The sequence below is a fragment of the Aulostomus chinensis genome, chromosome 23 (assembly GCF_037954235.1).
Source record: "Aulostomus chinensis isolate RoL2024-O1b breed Wild chromosome 23, RoL_Achi_v1.0, whole genome shotgun sequence".
NCBI lineage: Eukaryota > Metazoa > Chordata > Actinopteri > Syngnathiformes > Aulostomidae > Aulostomus > Aulostomus chinensis.
In genome coordinates, this window is record NC_141342.1 from 10,902,481 (window position 1) to 10,927,681 (window position 25,201).

General features: G+C 41.5%; 2 protein-coding genes across 2 annotated transcripts; one reads left to right on the top strand and one right to left on the bottom strand.

Moving 5' to 3' along the window:
* Positions 1-51: 51 nt before the first annotated feature.
* ift140 (intraflagellar transport 140 homolog (Chlamydomonas)) lies at positions 52-24,000 on the top strand. The gene is made up of 30 exons (XM_086195239.1): positions 52-187; positions 854-1,017; positions 1,522-1,743; positions 1,825-1,946; positions 2,035-2,165; positions 2,584-2,759; positions 2,940-3,031; positions 3,117-3,223; positions 3,337-3,479; positions 3,552-3,755; positions 3,871-3,943; positions 4,091-4,182; positions 4,403-4,530; positions 4,608-4,725; positions 4,859-4,980; positions 5,061-5,196; positions 5,314-5,445; positions 6,031-6,266; positions 17,413-17,590; positions 17,831-18,021; positions 18,105-18,200; positions 18,332-18,464; positions 18,688-18,831; positions 19,018-19,146; positions 20,138-20,320; positions 20,400-20,603; positions 20,698-20,910; positions 21,011-21,177; positions 21,333-21,474; positions 22,118-24,000. The coding sequence occupies exons 2-30, from the start codon at positions 871-873 to the stop codon at positions 22,295-22,297; spliced, it is 4,341 nt and encodes a 1,446-aa protein (XP_086051365.1). The 5' UTR covers positions 52-187; positions 854-870; the 3' UTR covers positions 22,298-24,000.
* On the bottom strand, positions 7,458-16,584 carry tmem204 (transmembrane protein 204). The gene is made up of 4 exons (XM_086196026.1): positions 16,248-16,584; positions 15,272-16,127; positions 14,375-14,530; positions 7,458-9,671 (listed from the first exon to the last, which is right to left on the bottom strand). Exons 2-4 carry the CDS (start codon positions 15,549-15,551, stop codon positions 9,427-9,429), a joined length of 681 nt encoding a protein of 226 aa, XP_086052152.1. The 5' UTR covers positions 15,552-16,127; positions 16,248-16,584; the 3' UTR covers positions 7,458-9,426.
* Positions 24,001-25,201: the final 1,201 nt, after the last annotated feature.

Below are 25,201 nucleotides of genomic sequence, written 5' to 3' on the forward strand. Positions count from 1 at the left end.
CAATGTTCGTACGTTTCCGTAGCTCCTCCCTAGTTCAGCCTTCGAGGTTGTCAGGGGCAACTGGCAGAGACGCTCTTGTACCTACCCACGGTAGCTAGGTGGCTACACAACGACACGAAGTTAATGTTTTAGCCCATTTAACTTTTAACAGCTGAGTTGGCGAAATAGTTGGAAAAGCGACAGTGAGGTAGGTTTAGAATAGCAAAACTCGTTCTCCTGCTGCGAGGGCCAGGAGTGAATGCTAACTTTAGCTAGCTTGGATAGCTAATGCTAGCAGCAGCTAACTTGTCTTGTTTTTTGTAGAAATAATTCGTGTTTTGATCGGTGTGCTTTGCCACTGTCTGTATTGCTTATTTTTTATCGTTTAATATTAGTGAACTACCAAAGTCGGCAGGTTTTCTGTTATATCAAGCCAAATGATTTATTTTGAATCATTCAATGCTTTGTGAGTGTGGAAGGGTTTAGAGTTAACTAGTGGTTTGCGAGTTTATACGACGTAAATTGGGTGAAGTACTCGAGAAAATAATTTCTTTCAAGAAGTTGATTCAAGTAGTATAAAATATCCCAATGTCATACATATCCTAAGTATTAGTATTATTGTTATTCAAGTACTGATTTTAGCTCCCTTCCTTTCACGCCATATCTCCTGCAACCTAGCATTAGTGGTATTGATTTAACACTTGGAACCATTCATGTCTAATGATTTCTAGCAGAATTCTTATTTATTTATTTATATATATCATCTTAATGGAACTCTGTGTCAGTTGCCTTGTAACTCATTAGGCTGTGCACCCAAAAAAAATTGTGTATAGTTCTAACTACCTTCCATTGTATTTCTACTTTTCTTACCTAGAGAGCTACACTGGGGACATGGCAGTGTATTTTGACCACCGTATTGAGGCCCCTGAAAGTAGCGAGGTGCCCTCTCAATTGACTTGGCACTCAGCTCTGACTTTACTTGCTGTGGCCTCTAGCAGCTCCACCGCTGGAGGCAACATAGACCTTTACTTACAGCAGGTAAACAATGGGCTTTGTCATTGCACGCTGACATACATGCTGAAACATTTACTGTCTGTGTTTGAACATGACATATTGCAGCACACTTCGTGTTTGAGCTATTAATAGTCCTTCCTAATTGAGCAATTATATATTTTGTTGTTTTTTTTTTAATGATATGGCTGGGTTAGATGGAATTTCATCATTATTTTAGCTTAACTACTTCTGAAGGTGATAAGCAATCTGGGAAGTCAGGGAAATCCATGTTTTTTTGTTTTTTATCAATGCAAGAGAGGATACTGACGTCATTGTTTTTGTTTGCTTGCAGAAATGGTTAAATATAAATTGTTATGCTTGCCCTAAACAAAAGAGTTTTTTGTGTGTGTAATATTTGTTCCTGAGGGACCTCAGCGGAAATTCACTTTGGACTTTTCTTTTGTATGTTTTTTTTAATGTAGTTTGAGGATAAATATATCTTCTATAATTAATGGAGCTTTTATAATTTTCTTCCCGGTCCATATGCAGGGAGAGCTTGTGGAGAGCTGCCACACTGAACGTCCTCATCAGCCCACAGTTTTGCGCTGGCATCCCACAAAGCCAGTGCTGGCAGTTGGCTGGGAGAATGGCGAGGTGCTGCTGCTGACGTACCCCTCTGGAGATCAAACAGTCTTGCCTAACACACATACAGCCCCCATCTCACTGCTTGAGTGGAGCAGCTCTGGCAGTCGCCTGGTTTCTGGGGATCAGGTGAGTGATCAATCATATACAAGCATGCAATTAGACACTCTATATTTTGTCTTGTAAAACCATATGATTGTCTAATGTCAGATTGGAGCTCTAGCAGTATGGAAGATGGATGCAAGAGGGAGACTTCAAGGAAACCATCAAGTGAAGCATGAATATAACAAACCCCTAACTTGCTGCATATTCAGACCTGCCTCACCTGGGGAGTAAGTCAACAGAATACTCAGTGTAACACTGCTTATTTTTTTAAAGCACTTACTAGTAAGATTATCTTGTCGACAACTGTTCTTACAGTGACGTGGCGATGCTAGCACGAGCATCAGTGAGTGGAGATGAGAGCGCTTTAGACATGTTCAGTTGGAAGGGAGCACCGCTGAAGATGGGGCCACAGGAAGGTCTCGCATTCTACGTCAGCACTGCAGATGGCAAGAATTTGTCTTTTGCTTCTGTTTATTACACTTCAGTTCTGTATGAGGCGTTAATCATTATTTTTTTTACCATTTCACTGATGACTAACAATTTCCAGCACTGTTTTGTGGCTTCAGAATGTGACTAGTTTGCCACCCTGTCCTTTATCAGCAGACTGAAACAAGTTGGCTAAAACAAATGTTGATATTTGAGAAACTAACACACTGAATGAAACCGATTTAATTCTGACAAAGATATAAATGACATCCAAGTTCTTTATTCCACAGAAAATAATGTATTCCCATGTGATCATTTTTCCATAAATAAATGTGATTATTCTTTTTAAAGAATCCCCCAAAATATCAAATGTTCGTGATATGGCAGTGGAACTTTTGCTTGTTTCATTTTTGAACTGTGAGTCCCCTGTCTATACAGGTAAGGTGCACAGTGTGGATGAGCATGGTAAAACAAGCATGCTCCTCGGTGTGGACGGCGCCATCAAGAAACTCTTCTACCTTCAGACAAGAGAAACGCTTGCTGTGATCACTGAGACCCTGATGCTGTCACATTACACTCTGGGACTTGAGGGCGGAGCACAGGAATTTACGAAGGTTTCAAATAATAAACACTTGTATTCAGTAGAAGACCAGTATATGTTTGATGAAGATAGCGTAAATGCCGCAGTGAGATGAAGTACAATTTTTGTGATCTATTTGATATTGCTGATTATATAGAAATCAATAATAACAATGTTGATGTAACTCAGGATTCGTTATTTCATTTTACATCAGGTCAAGCTGAGCGGCAAGAGTGGACAGAATGTAGACATTGTGTGGACTGAGAACGGTCTCCTCATCACAGCAACAGGAGAGCAGTTCATCAGGTTGGTACACATTTATACCCTACATGCTCAGAGATATACAAGTCACTGGACACTTTAATAATGTTCAGTTCTGATCATTTTCTAGGCTTTGGGATCTAGAGCGAGACGAAAACCACGTATTGTCTCTTGATGAGACTCTGGGGTTTGAGAAAGGAGAGTTGATCAACTGTGTTTCATACTGTGCTGGAAAAGGTGACTGAAGCGTTGGTGCTTCTGTGCAAACTGAACTTCTTTTCTCTAATGTTTATCGACACTTTATTTCAAACCTCCAGAGCCTACTCACTTATATATTGTGTGCTCTCCAGAAATCCTGGCAGGAGGCACCAACCATGGACGAATAGCAATATGGAGGATGGTGGTGCCGCCAGACAGCAACAGAAGTGACACCAAAGCTCAGTGGAAGCTACAGACGCCCACTGAAATAGAAGGAAATGTCACTCAGCTACAGGTAGAGTTGACAGAAGCATTTAGTCATTGTACCTCCACCACAAATGAGTAACATTCTGACCTTACTTCTCAGTGGGGCTCCAACCTGAATCTGCTGGCGGCCAACAATTCCAACGCTGTGCTAATACTGCATGAGCATGTGATGTCAATGCACTTTAGCCAGCAGGTGGCAGCAGTGCAGCTTACTCCAACCCAGCTTAGTGTCACTAATTTCAACACGGGAGTGCACCTTGCTTTGCAGTCGGACATGCACATCAAGGGAGTCTGTGTAACCAAGGTGAGCCATAAGAAATTGTTGTTGTTTTTTTTAAATTTTATTTTGTATTTTCAAACTCTACAATGGTTTATTCAAGTAGAAATGCAGGAATTTTAAGTTAATGTCATATCAACAGGATTCAGTGACAGTCTGGAGTGGCAAGCAGGTCAATGTGTATGAGCTTTCAGGCACGGTGCTACGCAACACAGGTACAACACAAACCAAACCCTCATTCAGCAACGCAAACAGCATTTTGCAAATGTGACTCACTGCTCTGATTTGCTAGTTCTTCATCTCTCCATTCCTTTGTAAACATTTTATTTTCTTCCCCACCTGCTTCTCTGCTTATTTCTCAGGATCTTTTCCTTGTGACTCCCACATAGTAGCTGCACATGGCGAGAACCTTTACACCGTGGAACCGAACAGGGTCCAGATCCGCACGCCACAGGTTTGTTCTTAGAAACTACTAGCTTGTAAAAACTAATGATTGAAAAATGTTTGATCTAAAAATTTTAAAAGGCATGACACAAGGCCACATTTAGTTTTTGGAGCTAAATATTGTCAGCTGGGATGGCTCCAGCCCTCCCTGCAACCGTTAACGGATAAGTGGTATAGAAAATGAATGGATGGATGGAATAGGAACTGATTTTCAATTTGATTTTTGATAGGGTACAGTGAAGCAGCTACTGACGTTCTCCAAGGTGGAGGGTAACCCTGTGCTTCTCAGTGTGTGCCAGTCTTACCTGGTTGTGGGTACAGACACAGCCCACATCAGAGTCTTCGACCTCAGCCGCAGGTACGAGCAGTGACAACAATGCAGGCTGAACTCCATCATGTAGTTCTGAAGTACTCACTGACTGCTTGTCTGTATAGAGATGCTAAAGCTCACTGCAGTGCTAAGAACCTGGCAGAGCAGATTGCTAATGTTGGAGCTCTGAGGTCAGTCAAGTGTAGCGCTAACGGCAGCCAAGTCAGCATCCTCATCTCTCAGGTGAATGACCAAAATGCAACAGTCACTCTCCTTTGTTTGTCTAAACAGATTTGATGGTATATTATCCACCTGTATTCGACGGTCATCAGCATCATTTGAACACATTTAAATCTAATCTTTCCACACTCATCAGGTGAACGGACGACCTGATCAGAAAGTTTACTTTTATGATGTTGAGATGGACACTGTGACACACTTTGACTTCTTCATTGGAAGACCATCCAGTGGTGTCTCTCAGCCTGAGGACAGTGAAAGGTAACAGGGGTTCCATTCTGAGCATGTAGAGTGAATTTGCTCAGGTTTCATGTTCTCTGCATGTCTGGTGTGTGTTTCAGGCAGCAGTTTCAGGGGACGGAGCTCAGTGGTCGCTGTCCTGTTACTCACTTCTGGGACGAGTGTGAACCTCGACTGTTTGTGTGTGAGACGGTGCCCATCAGCTCTGAATCATCCTCCTCTACTTACCTGGATACGGTAAAAAAATATATATTGACATCGTAATGCACAGCTCAATACAACAAGTGTCATCAGAGGATTATATTCAACATAAAAGCTCAAAACTTGTCACTTTGCTCCCTTCCTTTTTCCCAGGTGGATGTATCAGTGGTTACACTTTTCTGTAGCCAGGAGCACGGGCTCCTCTTGCAAGACTGCTACCCCAAACCCACAGGCCTGCAGGCCCTCCTCTCTCTGGATGTGCCCTACTATTACTTCAGCTGCAAGGTGAGGGACAACCTGTTTTACTAGTGTGTTGTCTCTTCAGTCGTAAGTTTCTCTTACAGCATGCAAGGTTTCTCTCTGGAGAACTCCTGGTTGGCTTCTTCAAATCTTGAGTTTATATATGTTTGCGACCATCTTTGTTCTAATGTGGAACTCTGTGTTTGGTTCAACACACCCCAGCTATTATTTCGGAGGGGGGGTGTCTTTCGAGCAGAAGTAAGTGTCTCTGCCCCATCAGATGATTCAGAAAGCTTCAATATTTTTTTTCCTGTCTTACCACAGCTGTGATTGTGTATGCCTTGTGCTGCATTCAAGCAGAAATGAAAATGCTGGTTCCCTACAATCAGCAGCACAAATGCATTTATGTGTGGTGCTGTGAGATATCTAGAAATCACAAAGCTTTTTCATTCCCATGCACTTTGTCTTGAGCAGTAGAATTGCTTTGTAATGTTTTGTTGTTGTGTGGTTTGCTCTGACTCCTTACCCATTCCCCAAAGCCCATGTTTTCAATAGGATATTACATTTTAGATCTCTTTCACTTGTGAAATCTTCTTTGTTCATCTCACTGCCTTGCTTGACCACCTGTAGCCCGGTGACATGGATCCAGGAACTGCTGAGCTTTCAGCCACATCAGCCCCACCAAATCAACCAACAAAAGGGTTGGGTGACCAGGTCCCCCATATGGTCTCCAGGAGAGCTCTCAGAGACTTTGTGGGTCTGGAGAACTGTGAGAAATCCACCCGTGATGCCATGCTGAACTTCAGCTTCTACCTGACAATCGGTGACATGGACGAAGCCTTCAAGTCCATCAAGCTCATCAAGAGGTAAGGCTTAATCACGTGATCGTCCCGCGTCTCGGCACAGTGGTTTTAGCAGAGGGGACATTCAGTATGGCAGGCTCATAGTGGGCGCATCCTGCTTAGACTCTCTGTCATCACCCGAGCTCCAGTTCAAAGGCAAAGCAAAAGGAGAGTGTTGTTACTGCAACCTTGACTCGGCTCATAATTCTCCACAATAGTCTGCAAGAGGAGAGCTGTAACACCGTGATCTTGGCTCGTGTTTAGAATGCGGCATTGTTGCCACTGGATCTTCCTCAGCTCATTTCATTCAACACATTGAACATTGACATTGAACACCGCCTTTGTTGTTGTTTTGTTTTGCAAACCTTATTGGGGGTATTGAAGGGGAAGGAACAAGCACATTCACATCCTCATCTTTAAGTATATGTGTGATTTAATAGTCTGTGATTATAACCGAAGCAGCATTTTTATTTATGAATGCATTTTGATGAAGCGATAGATTTTTTTAAACACAGGACATGATTAAGGACTTTGACTGTATCTGCTGAGGGAAGGAACTCTTCACCGTGTGTATAAATGTGGCTGTTTTTGTTAGTTTGCGGGTGTGTTCTGATGGGATGTGCTTTTCTAAACACACTGTGAGACGAAGACACACATACACACACACACACTTAGGAGGTCCCCCTGCCAGTTTGGTCCAAAAAAGGAGTGCCCTTTCCATTCTAGCAAACATTGAATCAGGCCACTAAAAGGATGTGTGTGTCTATTCCTGTGTGTTTCTTTGGAAAAAAGTGTGTGCGATTTCAGTTAAGATCTGATATTATCTGTAGGAGAATACGTGATTTGGGTCACTTGGTCAGAATTCTGGTGTAGCTTTGATTTTGCACGTACAGATCTTTTCAGGGGGAAAAATAGCATTCCAACAAACAAGTCAAGGGACAAATATCTCATTTGCTGGATATTCCACAGAGTTTAATAGGTCCGACGACAGCTTTACTAAGTTCCTCTTTAATGGTTATTTTTACTGCTTTGTCCTTTTTCAAAAGATCAGTATTGTGTTTGATTCCCAAAAATCTCCACCCACAGGAATGTGCATTTCCTGTAGCAGTAACCTGTGTCTACTGGGACTCGTCTCTGTGATGCAGGTCTTTGACTTGACAAATTCTGACTGGCTGTTGATGCTGAGGTCATTAGTTCATTCAATACTTCTATTTGAAGTTGTATAAATACATGTTGGGAACATCAGAGACAATACACCTTCGTCACTGCTGTACTTAAGGCGTCATGTTAGTAAAAACACAGACACTCTGATAATGAAATTCGGCTGCGAAAAGAAACTTAAAAGCTCTCTTTTAATGTATTTTTGAAACTTTAATCAGCTTTTTCCCTGGAAAATCTTAATAAAATCAAGTATGAACATAATAATTCACAGCACTGTCACTGAGCTTTATATACACAGGTCATGGTAAAACAGGTTTGGATGTATTATGATTGTGTGTATTCAGCCCAGACTTCCTCTCATTCATGTTGTCCTTGACTTTAGGTGACACGCTTCAGGGATAACTCTGTGTATTAATGTGTTTTTGCTATCACGCCACCATTTAAAAAGTAAATCTCCCTCTTTCAGGGAATATAAAAACTCCTGCGGATGTGTTGAGAGGCAAAGCTGACAGACTGAGTAATACTAACTGGCTCTAGAACATGTGACCTCCATACTAAGTGAGTTCATGCCATTTGTCAGTGGAATGTCTGTGTCATTATCGGTCCTCCTCCATGCTGGTCCAACATTCTTCAAAGACACGAGTATTATCTTTCCCTGAAGCAGAAATTATGATTTTATTATATGAAGTGTAGATCAGGAGCTCTCAAGCATTGTGTTAACCTCAGCTATCCAGAGGATGAACAACAGTAAATAAGAGTGACGTCCTTGACAAGGTGCGGCTCTGCTGCCTGATCAATTCAGGGAATCGTATTAACAATTTGGGACTCAATATATTTTAGACTCACAAAAAACAGTAAACTGTGTTTTCTTTTAATGTAATATTATTACTTTCTTATGAGACTTTAAAATATTATTATAGAGGCAGGCCAAATTGAACCTTGTGGCCCTACGATGAGCAGTACTGGAGCAGATTTGCTGTTATGTCCCCACCTGTTGAAGCAACAAAACAACCAATTTGACGGGATGTTTTGCCCAAGAGATTTTATTGAATTTATATGATATATTATTATTTTCATCTGCCTGTATGTTCGGCAAACCACAGGAGTTCTTTGCAGAAATATACCATCAAAATACTAATACTGACGATAGCACTTTTTTTAATACAACCATGTAATATTAATTAAGTATACTTTATGTACCATGAGCAAGCAGAGTTTTATATAAAAGGGATCATAAAAATGTGATGAAACTGTTGCCCTTAATTCTCTTTTGTATTGGAGAAAAAAAATCTAAATTGATTTGCATAAAATAATCAGACAGTAATTCTCCCTGTTTTTTGATTTATTTGAAAATATTTATCTGGTCATAACTCAGAGAATAAGGAAAAACCTTTCTGTTCTGTTGTAGTCAATACATTTTTTTTTTTTTTTTAATTTTAAATGGCAGTTTGCTAAACTTTGCGCGGACGGACTGACTGTAACACTCGAACTTAAAAGATGTATCATTAATATCTAGATGTATTATCATTTTAATAAGCTTTAAAGAATGCAAACATATGAGGTATTCTGGTATTATATTTTAAACGTCTTAATTTCATCATTTCCAATTTATAATTTTGCTGGATAAAGTTGATGTGCACAAATAACAATAAAGGTCAAGTTCCAGCTTGATCTTTTCCTTAGCGGAATCTTTTATATTTCATGACCTGTGTCCAGATTCCATAGTGAGCTACCAATTGGAGCAACCGAGTGTGAGCATATATGAATATGATTGTGTGTTGCTTTATGCGTGAACTTTGGATCAATCTGTGACTTCTTGATGCTCAGCAGCAAAATAATTAATTGTTGTTGTTTTTTTATGCTGGGAGGAGTTGTGAGATATAGACTTGAACAAATGCAGGTACATGTTAGTCTCAGAGCCATTTGGAATGTCCTCTTCTCACTGGTCACAATGGAGGCACCTAACAGGATTAGATACAAGTTAAAGCAGTCTTGTTGATGTTGTCCTCTCCTGTCACGCAATTCAACATGGCGACTCCACATAGTCATTGTCCAGGCGTGGGTGGAAAGGTGACGCCAGTGAGCGACTGATGATTATAACACGAGGTGCGAGGCAGTCGTCACGGCGGTGTAAAATGTTCCAGATGAGCATGGCTGCAGCTATTGTAGCCAGCAGGCAGGCAGCTATGTCCAAGTAACAGGAGTAGGACAGGTGTGTGTAGGGCCCGATCCTGTAGAAGGTCACCAGCCCAATCACCAGCACAAAACCTGCACGGGAGTAAAGTGGTGGAACCAGTTGAATATATCAAATGGTAAAATACTGGTGATGTCTTTAAGCACTGTGGTTTCACATTTAAGCATCGTATCATCATATCATTCTTGTATCTTTCAAAAATGTTTGATTCCGGTATCATTGTCATCACCTTGACTTTGACGGCAGTTCTCAGAAAAGATGCTTGCCTAAACAAAATTAAATGACATTTTATATATAATGCTACAAATACTCCGTTTTAATTTTTAGCTCCCTGGCATTTTTACACACTAAACATTTTTCGTAATCTGAAAACAACAGGGATCATACTTTAATGAAAAATCAGGGAATTGTGGAATTTCCAGTCTGAGAAATTTTCTTTTTTTTTTTAAAAATAGAATCAAGACAGAAAATGTTGAAAAGGTTATGGGGATTTGCATCAAAAATATGTGAATATTAAATTTTATACGCTTCAGTTAAGGGGCAGCATGGCTTAGAGGTAGCGTGGTCCTCTAGTGTAGGGTTGCTGGTTCGATCCTCACTTCCCCAGGTGACCATGTCGTAGTATCCTCGAGCAAGATACTGAACCCGTACTTGCTGGCAACCCATCCAAGGTGTACCCTGCCTCTCGCCCAGTGTCAAGTATAGAAAATCGAAGGATGGATGTTTCAGTTAAGATCAACTTAAATAAAACTCTTTTGGCTAAAATTAACCACATGTTTGTCAGTGTTTGAGTTAAATGTACGCTGATCAATTTTTACAGGAGTTTCTCTGTTTATTTCTTACGTGTAAACAGACATTTCTGAGAAAGTACAGTCATGAAATAAAAGTTAGGGGGGAAAAAACATCATTGAAATGTTTTGGTTAAAAAAATTGTATGAACCCTGAAACATAAACTTGAATACCAAACAAAATAGGAATTCACTTCATGTGTGTTTTAACTGCAGGTATTGGAGGAATAATTTCAACTACAGTTGAAAAATACAGTATTTGACAGAATATGAAGAGGCTGGACCAAATGTGTCCATAAGACCTCTTGATTAGTCCTTTCCTTTCATTGTTAATACAAAAGTAACTACCAAAAAAAATCTCTTCTAGTCATTTATCCCTGTAGCCTTGCATTTCATAGTTCAAGAGGGCGCTCTGTCTGGCGCCTTTGAATTTAGAAATCTGTTTCCTCCGAGGAAGGATTTCTCAGATCTAAAAATATGAGAGAATGACTATATGCTTGGAAAAGCCTTTGAGATGCTTTATCTCCTGAAATGTTCTTTGATTCATGCGACTCACGCTATGAGGAACTCCTGTTTGCATGTGAAGGCAGAAAGCCATGAAGTCTTCAATTCCATGCTGTTTCTTTGATCTGGACTTTATTTGTATGAAAACCAGCTGCAGTGGAACGGCTGAGTGTTGCCGTAGCCCTCACCTTTCCTCTTTCTCTACCTTCCAAAATGTCTCACAAAGCCCACACGCAGTAGATCCAAGCTATATCAAGTCTAGTCTGGAGCCACTGAGTAGTTGAACAATAATACATCTCTGAAAGCTTGCCCCATCCTCAGTGGTATAGTATAAATATAGGGACCTTAAATAATCGCTGGAAATAGGGATGTTGGTGCTTTAGGATATGAATCAGTCCATTTCCTGTAGCAGTCACCGGCACCGAGGGTTGGAGTTCATTTATATTTCTTTCTCTACATCTGCAGCAAGACGGCTGTCATTGTTTGAAGTGAGGATGTGGATAATTGTGTCTGTGTATCATTGCGTGTCTACCACTGTGTGTACGCGTAGGAATGCAACTGTTTGCTCGGTCAGTTCATGTTTAACCTGCCTGGCTCCTTACCCAAGAAAATGAATAATCTCCTGTCCAGGTTCCAGCCAGGGTGGGCTGTGTGAACCTCTTTTTTTGGCATGGACTTATCTCTCAAGCTTCCTTCCCCTTCTTCCTCTTTCCATCCTTCCTTCCTTCCCACCCCTCCACACCCCGAGCTTCAGGGTTAATACATTTACTGGACTTTTGACATGATCTGTCTCAGGGAAAATCTAAACATGTTTTATCTTCTGGCTAAATCTTGGAAATTCATCTTAATGGTGTGTTTTTCTTCATGTGTCGATCCATTCTTAGAGGGACAAGCCACTCCCATTTTATCAAGAATCTCTGGAGGTTGACTCCTTCCTGAGAGAGAACTAACAGCTCTGAATAAAGTTGTAGAGTTGCAATCCCTTACTTTACAGAGAGTAAGAGGACATTTTTTAAGTTTTGAGTAGAGAGACATTATAGAATAGCTTCAATAACGGTGTCTTCTAAATATCTCAAGCATTTGAACCCTCAATAAATGATGTACTCTGTCTCATGTGTCTTAACCTTTGACATCTTGGAGCTGTACCCATTCAGAAAGTTGCTCCCGGGGTGAAACGGCCAATATTGTGCTTATTGAGCCTGGACCTGCCAACTCTATGGAGATATCACTGAATGGAACTGGATATTGTTCTTCCACAGTCTGCTTGCAATAGCTGAACATTTTGGCACGTTTGAAAATGAAAACATTCCTGAGAAAGAGGGGGATGGGTAAAAATATCTCCATTCATGCATAGCTGAAGCCCATTTATGGACTCAGTGGGGGAGGTCCAAGGGAGGAGTGAATGGTAGAGGCCCATGCACCTACTAATGAAATTAAGTTATTCTATTAGAATACATATTGAAGGAAAGCCTTATAATCCTTATGTTCAATCTGTGTTTGTTCTTTTAGATTCTTACTGAGAAATTCAAGTTTATCCCACGTTTTCCCCTCGTTTATATGCAGATGAGTCTGCTCAGTTGTGATGGGAATTGATCTGTTTGACATTTGAGCTCCTTAGCACACAAATTGACAACAATTTAAAACTAATAATCGCTCCCATAAACAACTGGCTACTACTATTTCCTTGAAAACTGAGCTTTTTTCACATATTGGGAAAAATCCTGACATAAAAGCAGATGTTTCCAAAACTTTTCGGGCCCTGACCACAGAAATAAAATAGTCACCAACCCTTGAGGTGGTTGAAGGATACAACCATTGGATTAATAGGTCTAAAAAACAACAAAACCCAAATTTAAATAAACTATAATTTTTTTCTTTTTTTTAACAGTTATGGCAGAAACAGGCCATTTACAGTTAAATTTTATTCAAAAAAATCCAGATTACCAATTCCTTTCAAGGTGTAGTGGAAGAAGCGTGGCAGCATTACGAACATTAATTTCCTTAACGTGATCCAGATTTCAAACAATGCCAAGATGACCACAGTATGTGGCTCTTCTGCCAAGATACATGTCATCTTATTGTTCAGCAGCAACTTTGATGACCTTAACAATTTTCCCAGAAAGCACAGTTATTTTTAGATCCCAGAGAGAGTGGGGCATGCTGGTAATTTCTGTTTAAAAGTTCCTTGCTAACGCCAACAATGGTGACTCACAGAAAGTCTCATAGATCATCACTGACCAAGTTATCACTGGAGCTATAAATGCCAACATCCAGGACACATACCTGGACAGTCATTGTGTTTCATAATGAATTAATGGGTTTGCAATGTTCATTTTCACATTGTCATTATTAATTGTGATGTAGCGACAGGAGTTTCGGGGGTTTTTCAGGCGTTGTCTAAAATTGGAATCTACGGTTAAGTAGGGTGGGTCTCCACTGAGATAAAAGCCATCGTCTTAGCTCAAATGCATGCTGAAAATTATCATAATAAAGGGGGATTCTTTATTTCCTGCTGCTCTTGGACATTCAATAAACACAGACATAAAAGCTCAGCCAGTTTATCGAGAGACAGAGGCAAGTCCCCCCTGCTGCTGTGTGTTCTCTTGCAAAATGCACAATAAACACACACTGGTAGACACAAACATACTGTATATGCACAAAATCCCTCCTGCCAGTGCATACACAAACACACACAGTCCTTGTCGAAACTGTCTTTCCCGTCTATTCCCCCCTCCCCTCTTTTTCCTTCTTGAGCTCGGGGTTTGCATAACAGGTAGTCACAGACATTTCCTCGTCCTGAGCAGGGATATCCTGGCGCCCGACAGTCGCTCCCTAGCTCACTGCAGCTCTGGCCCGTGTGCTCTGAACCAAGACTAAATTTAGACCTAGAGCAGACCACCACCATGCCACCATGCCACAGTGATACTGTACCAAGTGACCACTGTACACAATGCACTTCCCTAGCACGGGTACTGGGACATGCCATGCCAACCACCTGTCACTTCCCATGGTAATGAACCCTAAGGAAGGCCTACCTCCATGTTAGTTTGGCTAATCTGTTATTTGATCAACATTAGAGACACAATGGTGTCAGTCAACCGTTCCAAAATGATGAAGAATACAATAAATTAAACTATAGTATGCAAACATCCTTAGTTTCGATGGCTATGCATGTATTTTTGTATCTTGTATATTTTTCAATGGATTGAATTTTACAACTACACCATCTATCTTTAGACAGACAACACCGGTAGAGTCTGTGCCTTCTGCTTGTTTTGGAAGCTTTATCACCCTAAGTTGAGTTTTGAGCTCTTCCTTGATTTGATCCTGTTTCTATTGCAGTCTATTAGGGACCATTTCTAAATCAGAATATCAATCTACATAATTGGCAGATTAAAGGTTGTCAAACTTACATTAGCTTCTCTAAAACATGTCTTTCCGCTGACACACAGTGCTTTAAATTTCGTTTGAAAGCTGGTACTCACTGGCTAGCTGGAAGAGTGCAGCGATGGCCTCCTCCCACCACTGTGACTCCTGTGTGATGAAGGGCAGCCCCATCAGCCCTAGAAGGAAGATCAGCTGACCACTAGTCAGGGCCACTGTTGCCATCAAGTTACAGGCCCGCATCATGTCAAACTGCACTTGAGGGACCACAAGAAGAGTTGTGTTATACTTCCAGCACCATGACGTAAAAATATTCATGTGATCATTCCAAAGGAGCTCAGGTTAAAGCAGCAATCTTGATCAGTGATGTAAACAAAATCAGAAGGCAAAAAGCTTGTAGAATATTTATAGCAAGGTGCACAACACTATTATCATGAATGGTCTGGCATCACTAGACTGCACTGACCGTTGTGCCCAGCTCAGCATTTCCTGAACTTCTGCTTGAATGGAAATTTATCAATGGTGCTTTATTTAGTAAAGCACATAAATCCCACGCTGACTGAAAGCTCAGTGCAGATAAACCCTATCAGCAGCAAGTAGATGTACTTTGGCATTCACAACACTACTGGCTGCAGTTGGCTAATGTTAACACTAGTTTCATTAAGCTATATAATTTAGAATTAGTTTTTGAGGTGATTTGTCAACTGGATCAGAGATGTTTAGATTTCTGACGCATAGCTTATCTTTTATTCCCCGAATGGATGCTGATTTATGATGTAATTATTTTTCAGTGGTTTTCAGGTGGAATATTAAAATACAAAATAATCAAAATGTGCCGAAGAAATATATCTTGCATGGTTGTGCTGAATATTTCTCCATTATTTATCTGTGTTCTAATCAATATGATTAAAAAAGACAGCATTTTAAGGATGTTAATAAATGTGACATTTTCCAAAAAGATGAAATAATATGAAACGTGGACAAAAATTAAAACTTACATTTGACAGTACTGCGGGATTCTTGGTATCCTGCATACTCGGAGCCCCATCCCAGGCCTTTACACTCCCTCTGTGTTCCCTGCTCCTTCTGTCCAGCCTGAAGGTCATCACGACCCCTTTCCGCTCCAGTAGGGCACATCTTCCATAATCCCACACTCCTCTTGCGTCCGTCCTCCAAGGCCTGTAGGACCCAGCTGGGGGTAAATGCGGCAACATTGTTTAGAACAAGGGAAAGCAGGGCTACTGCCACCGCTGCTGCCACTAGCCTCTGCATGGCCATGCAGCGCCCGATACCTGCCACCTCTCCCCCTCCCTCGTGTCCCTCCTCAAACCCCTGTCCTTCTTCAGTGCCCTGCCTGCTCCCTTGCCTCTCCTCTGGGGCAGTAGCACCAGCAGTGCCCTGGGCCCCGTGGCACCTGTGCTCCTCCACCTGCTCCTCCAGCTAGCTTGTGCTGTCCCAGCTCACGCAGAGGTGGACTTGGCAAAGATGTTGTCTTGAAGCTTAGCTAAAGAACATCTCCATTCATCCTCATTCATCAGTTGGTTGTCGTTGCAGCAGATCCTCAGCCCTCTTCCTCAGACAGCACTGTGGGTATGCAGGGATTAATCCAACAGGCACCTAGGTCCATACCACTGGCTTCAACTGGCTGCAGCTTGACTCTTGGAACTGGCTCCTTAATGTTTTTTTTTTTTTTTTTTTACTATAGTTTCTCGTTCTTTATCGTCTCTTCCGTCAGTGCTCCCACTGTTGCACTGGTATGACTTCTGTGTGTGCAGCTGGCTTCTCTTTGTAGGCAGCAGTATATTTTTACTTTTTTCCCCCTCTTGTCTTTTCTCTTCAGCCACAGTCCAGTCCCTTCAGAGAAGTACAGATGCAGTGAATAGTGTTGCTAGGAGCAGGCTTGTTGATTACTTTGCTGAGGAAGACTGTCTCTCAACAGTCTGACTGCTTGGAAAAAGAAGTGCTCTAACCCACCTCCCTCAGCTTCCTTCTATCGTAGCCCCTTTCTCTTTCTCTCGCAGGCACTCTGCAGATCCTTTTAGGTCAGAGTTGAAATGTAGGGGAGTTGCTGTACGTCATAGTCCCAGACATCAGTTTGCTGCTTCAGTAAGCTTCAAACAGACAGCTCCCTCCTTCGTGATCACTTTAAAAGTGTGTGCATGTCAGTGGTTTTGTGTGACAGAATGTCCAAAAGACACCCTCTTAGACGTCACTGTTGTGTATTCTTTTGTCTGGAGCCCAGGGGGCGTTCACTGAAGTCCTCTCTCTTGTGTGCGACAAACATATTGGCCACCACAGTCAGCCAGCAACAGGATGTGTTTCCTGAGAGGAAAAGAGGCTGGGAAGAGGGGGCCAAATGTAGACCTGTTTCTTCTCTTGTCTTTCCTTTTCTGTCTCTCTAGATCTTGCCGCACTGTGTGCAGCAGGATCTATTTTACCTCTGAATTCTGTGTTATCTCACAAACTGTTTTCAGAGCCAGTTTTCTGTGACCATATAGAGCAGGATTTTGGCTGACATTTGCCTCAGAAATTTGTGATTATCTGGCTCTCAGGCTCTTACTTTATTTTACTTCACTTGGATTCCATTCCCCCTCTTACACTAGGGCCCCTAAAGATTTGGAGTATTTCCTGTTGCCTAACTTTAATAAACAGCCCACATCTGTATCAGCTAATGTGGGGGGGGGGGGGGGGCACAAATAGAGACCAGATGGCTGAGGAATTTTAAAATTTAGGAGTGAAGAAACAGAAAAGGGGGCTAAGTGGTTGATTCACATCAGAGAGACAGAAAGAAAATGGCAAAGACATGAAGAAGTAAGCCTCCACATCTGAGTTTGAAGTTATGCACACATTCTGATCAGGTTAATTATGTGCAGGATGTTTTTGGTGGAAATTTGGCACTAATCACAATTAGTGTTAAAAAAAATGCTAGAATACTTGATGTCTGGCCAGAAAAACACGTGAATTTCTAAATTTAGGTCAGTTTTGTGATTGTTCTCTCACACACACACACACTCAGGCTGTGAGTCAGAAATAACATCTGTCAATGTTGTATTACATTGAATACTGAACATTTCTCACTGTTTTCAAATAATAAAATATTAATTCAGTCAACGAGTCATTTCTCTTTTCTTCCCTGTAGCAAAGTGGTGTGGGAAAACATGGCACGGATGTGTGTGAAAACTCACCGGCTGGATGTGGCACGAGTGTGTCTTGGGAATATGGGAAATGCCAGGGCAGCAAAAGCACTGAAGGAGGCGGAGGCAGAGCCTGAACCAGAAGCCCGGGTAGCAATGTTGGCCATTCAACTTGACATGCTGGTAAGATATTTAAGTCATCAGGTGTGAGCTGATGAGGCAACTTTTAGTGGCTGCTGAGTTGATGAAGTATTTTTTGTCCATTTTGACTGAAGGAATAGTTTTCCCAACAAAAAGCCATATTCCAACAGCTACAAATAGAACTCCTTGTTAAGGGTCGTAGGATTTCACTACACAAAGATTTCGGGACTTTCCACAAAGATAACATTTATATTTCCGTTTTCTTTTCCTGTCTTCCAACAGGAGGATGCAGAAAAGTTGTACAAGTGCTGTCAACGCTATGACCTGCTGAACCGTTTCTACCAGACCTCTGGCAAATGGCTGCAGGCATTAGAGACAGCTGAGAATCAGGATCGCATCCATCTACGCACCACCTACTACAACTATGCCAAATACCTGGAGTCCATGGGAGATAAGAGTGCAGCCCTGATCTAGTAAGACTACTGTGACAAGGTTTTGTGTTAATGATACAAAATGGCCTTGGAAACAAACTGTGACCATCATCCTTTTGTGTCAGTTACGAGAAATCAGGTTCTCACAGAGTGGAAGTACCCAGAATGCTCCAGGATGACATACCGTCTTTAGAGATCTACGTGAACAAGATGAAGGACAAGTAAGTCCAGAGGTTGTGAGAACAATGTACACAAACTTAAGTTGTCAGATAAATGATGTCACTTCATTCCCTGGAGTCGCCTAGAAGGTCCTACTTCATGTTTCCAAAGCCTAATCCTTCTGTTGATCCAGGAACATCTATAAGTGGTGGGCCCAGTACCTGGAGAGCCAGTCAGACATGGATTCAGCGCTGGGCTACTATGAACGTGCACAGGATTATCTCTCGCTGGTTCGAGTTCACTGCTACATGGGGAGCATTCAGAAGGTGACTGTTTGTAGAAGGAGGATTTCCATGAAAGATGAATCATATCAATGAACAATTATATATTCAGAAGTTAATGAAGAAATTAATCAAACAAAAACAATCTCTCCCTGCTATGATGATAAAATGAGATTGACACAGTAACTTGTTCTTTTGAATTAAATTTCAGTAAAAAAAAAAAAAAAAGTGGTCCAAAAATGTGTCACTGGGTTCAATTCCTCTCCAGGCATCTGAAATAGCCAATAATACAGGTGACAGGGCGGCATCATACCGCCTGGCGAGGCACTATGAGGGTCATGATGACATCAAACAGGCTGTCCACTTCTATACTCGAGCACAGGCCTACAACAATGCCATACGACTTTGTAAGGTAAGTTCATCACTTGAGCCCATCATGATAGTTTACTTTGAATAATTGTCATGTTAAGATTGTGATATTCAGTAGTATAAGTACTACGACAGTCGTTTTACAGTCGATACCAAGTTATCTCCTCAGCATGTGTGTTACCAGTGTTCTCCTGACCTTTGTTGACTTGTGTGTGTTTCCTCTGAGCAGGAGAACGGTCTGGATGACCAGCTGATGAACCTGGCTCTGCTCAGTAACCCAGAGGACATGATGGAGGCCGCCTGTTACTACGAGGAGAAAGAAACCCATATGGATCGAGCTGTCGCACTCTACCACAAGGTCAGTCGGGCCATTTGTTTGTACCTGAAACTGAATGAGTTCTCAAGTATTCCACCAGAGGGCAGTATTGTACACCGACAGGTTTAAAGAAGGAGGGTAAAATGTAGACTGAACATCCTTCAATTCCTTCCACCAGTCAAGGTGGAAGGTTTTTGAAACTTTCAGAACCACCATACAGGGGTGGGAGTCAGTCACACATGTACAAGTCTCAAGTTGTTGTGGTGAGAATCAAGCAGGTCAAGTTGAGCAAGTTACAAGTGAAGAAGGCATATCATCGTTGAAAATATAAAATCCAAATGAAATTTTCTGGATTCCATGATTATTGCCTCGTGCTCTAGGGCTGTCAAAGAATATCCCATATATGAATATATTGAATAAAGGAATATTCAAATGTAAAAATTATATTTGAATATGTTAACATTTAAAATAAATCTACCTTGCATTACCTGGGAGACCCGGACCATAGCACCTGAGCTGATCTTACGAGATTACAGTTTGTTCTTCTGCCACATGGCTGCCAGTTGGTGGCGGTAATATGCCCTTAAGCTAGTTTTCTTGTGAACCAGCATTGAGCTAATGGAAGAAGTAGCCACTTGGAATCACAAGCTGATATAATGTTGGATGTTCCGGTTGTGATGGCAAAGACAAAGACTTCTAAATCAGACGGGACTGAAGAGAGAGTGATTTGTACTTTTTGCAGTTTGAGAAGCCCCATTTGAAATTACGTCTGGTTTTGAGCAGTAAATGGCAAAATCATAGAACCTCATGAAAACATTTTATGTATTTAAACTAGCTTCAGTTAACCTACTATTCTTCAACAACAACTAAAGGCAATATCTCGAAACTCTGCATCCTACTCAGCACTGTGTGAGGTACAGAATACCCCCTCCCCCCCAAAAAAAACAGTCAAAACAATGTATCATGTGACTCAAGTCCTCAACCTCTGCCAAGATATTAACAAGTGTGAGTTCTCCTCATGTCTCCCTTGCAGGCTGGTTATGTCTCCAAAGCGCTGGAATTAGCCTTTGCTACCCAGCAGTTCTCTGCACTTCAGTTAATTGCTGAGGATCTGAATGAGAACTCGGACCCTGCTCTCCTGGCACGCTGCTCCGACTTCTTTATCAAACATTCCCAGTTTGAGAAGGCTGTGGAGTTACTGGTAGCAGCAAAGAAGGTACCCGTGAAGCCCACTACCATATATGTGTGAACATTTTCATACACAGATGCTAATTGTTCTTTGCCCATTTGCCCAGTACCATCAAGCGCTGGAGTTGTGTGTTAGCCAGAACTTGACCATCACAGACGAGCTTGCAGAGAAAATGACTGTGACTGATTCCAAAGATTTGTCTGAAGAGGCTCGCAAGGAGCTGATGGAGAGGATTGCTGACTGCTGTATGCGTCAGGGTAATTACCTGCTGGCCACCAAGAAATACACGCAGGCCGGAAACAAGCCAAAGGTAACGGTGTGATAGCACTACATCGTAGCTGTGCTTCTCAGAACATCTTACGTGGTTTTCATTTGTAATACCATTTATATTTTTTCCTTACTAGGCTATGAGGGCGCTCCTAAAATCAGGCGACACAGAGAAAATCATATTTTTCGCCAATGTTTGTCGTCAGAAGGAGCTTTTCATCATGGCTGCCAACTACCTCCAGTCTCTAGACTGGCGGAAAAATCCTGAGATCTTGAAGACCATCATTGGTTTCTACACCAAAGGAAGGGCCCCAAACCTGCTGGCTGGCTTCTATGAAGCTTGTGCTCAGGTTGTACATTCCAGCATGTGAACATCAGTCCTTATGACCACTGGGGTTAATTAAGTTGAAATGCTGAGTAAAATATTTTCTCTGGTTTTTAACTTGAAAGGTGGAAATCGATGATTACCAGAACTATGAGAAGGCTTTGGATGCTTTAACAGAGGCTTTCAAGTGCCTCTCAAAAGTGAAGGACTCTGTAGCAGGGCAACAGGAAGCAAGACTGGCCGACCTGCAGCACAAAATCACTCTAATCAAGAAGTTTGTCCACGCACGCAGGTAAGAGTTGTTTCTTTTCTAACACCTTCCAGATCAGTTTATCGTCAGGTTGTCGGAGTTGTTTCTTCTTCTGCTCACATGTTCCACATTTTCCCTTATCAAGCGAGGGAAAAGATCATTCGTATCCTCAAAATGTTTGTGTTTTGTTTTTGCAGGTTATATAGCGAGGATGCTGGCGAGGCAGTGAGGATATGTGAAGCCTTGCTGGAGGAGCCAGAGCTAGATCCTGCAGTCAGGGTCGGGGATGCTTTTGGTTTCCTCGTCGAGCATCACTGTCAACGTGGCAACTTTCAAGCGGTGACTTTTTTTTTTTTTTTTCCCAAGCGCAGAGGAATTCCTCTTTGGTAGCATAACAAATCTGAATCAACTGAAAGAACTTGTGCATATGTGGTTGTAAAAGCCATCCTGGAGTGATCCAGTAACAAGTGGAAACTTAGTTTTGAATTTTCCACGTGTGACCAGTTGAATCTTATCTCTTCCTTAGTGTGTTCCTGATGAACCAACCACGAAAAATGTTGATGCAAACATAATAATCTCTCTATGGCCTTTTCACATGAAGAGACTTTGTGATAGCACACTGCGACTTGCACACTTATCAGTGCGTGTCTCTCCTTTAACAAGGACATCAGCTGATGAGGAGGTCCTTCAGTATGGCCCAGGGTGCATTTGTGTTCACACAAACTCAGAACAGATCAGCTCTGTCTCGTGACTAAACTTCTGGGAACAAGGGCCGCTATTTTGGGGTTTTTGTGGTATCCAGTGGATATCCAGCCCAAGACGTCCTTCTTCCATCCATCACTCATTGTTACAGTCCACTATATGGATGGATCTTAAAATCAGGAGCACACAAGGTCAAAGACAAAGTAAAAGTGAAGTTATAAATTGAAAGGGGATTTGGTCAAACTCTTAGCTCAATGTGTGCTTAATCTGTGTTCTCCAGGCCTACCGCAAGCTGGAGGAGCTCCAGAAAATGCTGCCATCGCAAAACATCAGCTATTACATTAGCCAGGCCAGCTTGCAGGCTTTACAGAAAGAAATGGGTTTACCTACAAATCACAGTGACCACAGGCATACTGTGAAGGAGGACGATGAGGTGGAGGAGGACTTGAATGTAACCTAAAGACCAAAACTTGTCAAACCTTATTTTTCTACACATACACAGTCTCCTTGGCTGGGCGCGTGAAGACCCTGAATTTTCACCAGGGATGCACACTGAGACTGCAGTCGACAGAGACTAAGTGTGGCGTGGTGCTGTCTTTCACCTGAAAGGACCATTAAAGGATGACGACGACTAGAATGTGCCACACAAGTAACCTCTTCAAACATTTAAAAACAAGGCACCCAGATGGTTAGAAAGGCCCCGGCACACCAAGCGGACGTCACAGAGGGATTGTGGACTGTTGCAACGGCTTCACGTTGACTCACACCCATCTGCTGGCCAAAAGCTTGAACACACTGAAAGGACGATAGCTGACAGAGAATATTATGGGACCCCAAACAAAATGGCTGAGCAAAATCGTGATACCCCAGTCCGCTGCACCAGCACCACCCAACTGTGTGAGACACTGCATGAGAGCATAGTCAGGTATGAGTGGCACCAAAGCAGCAGAGATGATACTGAACACTAGACAGTCCCTCCAGGATCATGCAGGGTTGTTGTTGGTTTTTTTTGTGATGATTACAGTTAAAAATGCTTGATTTTGTAGCGTCTTTTCTTAAGAACTGCAACAAAATTTGCTGAATTTTTTTTCCATAATTTTTGTCCAGTAAAAACGCAGGATCTGGCAAAATCTGCTATTTTGTAGTCAAAATTTCAATTCACATAAACGTAGAAAATGTCCCTTGCACCACTGATAAAAGCGGTATGTAGACATGTTGCCATGACAACCTGTAGGTTGAGGCACACAATGCTAATGTATCCGTGAAGTTGTGCGTATGCAATTACATTTGCTTACATCATTCGTGACCATCTGATGGTTGTTTTTACACTGATGCTCTTATATTTTTGTTAATGAATGAGTTTTCCACTTAGGTCAAAAGGATTTTTCGTGAGGTTACCCAGAGGTTAAGCAGGAGTGGAGCGGCTTCATCATACATGCTATTTGCCACGTGCAAAGTATAGTTTATACAGAAAAATCCAACGAACATATAAACAGGATTAGTCACTCTGCTGCTGCACAAATAAATGCCTTATTCTGAATATTACCTTTACCAGAATAAGGACCTTAACCAGGACATTATGTGCACGTTAACGTAGTCATTGTTTACATGTAAATGGGCCCCGAGGCGAAGACGTGTCATGTAGTTTAGTGGGATTGACCTCTGCTCCAGAAAATGGTGGCTCCTACATCAACAAAAATGATTCCACATTTTTTCAGGGAAAACCGCTGACTTTTTGTGATGAAAATGCAGGAATTTTAAAAATATGCAAGCCCCCATGTGTTCTGTAGAGTTTAGTTGCTTTTGCGTTAATTTATGCATTCACAGAATTGTGATTTTCTGGAGGGACTGACTATATGTTCTGGAGTGGTGCACCACATAGGGGTAATAATTTCCAAGTTCACCAACTGTGTGACAGTCATAGTGTGTGAGTATTATGAAAACAAGAAAAACTGTAACCAGAACAACAATGGAAACAGTTTTTAAATCATTCGTTCTCTAAGACTGTATTGTTTTATTACAGGTTAACAGTCTCAGTCACCTCAGTTATTGGGTCTCTCCATTATTCTTCTTATAGGCCCGAAGTACATATGGACTGTAAATCTAAAACACTAAAGCTAAAATGGAAAGTATTATTTTGTCTGTGTGCGAAAGAAAGTACAATGAGCAAAGCGGGGGGGGGGGGGGGTAAAAAATACCAGCAGAGTGATGTTTCTACGGAGGTTGACTCAAATCAACTAAATCCAAAACGTTGAACACTAGACTTGGGTCAGTGTAAAAACTTCCAAAACCCAAAACAGTTGGATATTTAGCAAAATATCAGACCAGAACAGTGGACTGGGATTTAACAACTAGGTGCTGCACTCTGCCTACAGCACTTGTGAGCACGATAACTGTGTATATGATGCTACAGCAGCGCTACAGACAGGAGGACAGCTGAACTGAGTGACACAAAGTGTTCTTATTTCTCACAGCAACCTTTTGGGTTCTTGTTTCTGCTTGAATATCAAACAAAAAATTAAAACATTGCTTTTATAAAATGCCATGTCAAAGCTGACTCTAAATAGCAGACTATATAAATATAATACAATGAAAAATAGAGTCACACATCACCATTAATAACAGTTTTATAAAAGTAAGTTTATATTTAGCTTTTTGTTAACGGCCCTATAAAAGCAGTGTTTTTCCCTGTCAGGAGTAACAGTTCCCTGTAACCTGGGCCACTGATAGACTCACTTTGGTTGTGTTTTTTTAATATATATATATATATTTGCATCATGTCTCTTTTTTAAATTGCATTGCATCTTGTTTATTTGCATCATGACTTTTTTTATTTGCTGCGTTTGTCTGACCTCGCGCCTTTGTACACCTGAGTAGCTGGTTAGCTAATGCTAACACTGAAGCTGCACAGACCAGAGTAGCTGCTAAGCTAATGCTAACACAGTCTGGCTGTCATTCATAACGCGTACGGTCCAACTCTCATTTATCTGTGTTTATAGTCTAAGCAAGAATTATAACATGTTAAACATGGTTTTTATTTTCTCGGCAGAAAGAGTTGGATTTATGTGCGTTGTCTAGCCGCATTGTGGTGGTACATGATGTTTGCTGTCAATTCGATAGGATCTTAATAATTCGACAAATGTTGGTTTAGCTGCTTTTCACAAAGAAAAACCCATTCAACCCTGTTTACTGGACCAGACCAGTACCAGAAACCAACCCAAGCCTAGTGAACACAAAATTAATTTAACCTGACTCATACACAAAAGGGAAGATAATTTTCTAAATGATTTTACGTAAAGTTATTTTTTTGAATCCAGCTGTTTTTTTGTGCAGTCTGGTAAGGGCTGAACACAGGTTTTTATTT

Excerpts from the sequence above, each read along its gene's own strand:
- ift140 (XM_086195239.1), top strand. The coding sequence starts at position 871 with ATGGCAGTGTATTTTGACCACCGTATTGAGGCCCCTGAAAGTAGCGAG. Across the intron at positions 18,022-18,104 it reads AAGAGTGCAGCCCTGATCTA|TTACGAGAAATCAGGTTCTC; the intron begins GTAAGACTACTG and ends CTTTTGTGTCAG. Across the intron at positions 20,321-20,399 it reads TACTGGTAGCAGCAAAGAAG|TACCATCAAGCGCTGGAGTT; the intron begins GTACCCGTGAAG and ends CCATTTGCCCAG.
- tmem204 (XM_086196026.1), bottom strand. The coding sequence starts at position 15,551 with ATGGCCATGCAGAGGCTAGTGGCAGCAGCGGTGGCAGTAGCCCTGCTT. Across the intron at positions 14,531-15,271 it reads ATCCCGCAGTACTGTCAAAT|TGCAGTTTGACATGATGCGG; the intron begins GTAAGTTTTAAT and ends TGGTCCCTCAAG. Across the intron at positions 9,672-14,374 it reads TGCACTCTTCCAGCTAGCCA|GTTTTGTGCTGGTGATTGGG; the intron begins GTGAGTACCAGC and ends ACTCCCGTGCAG.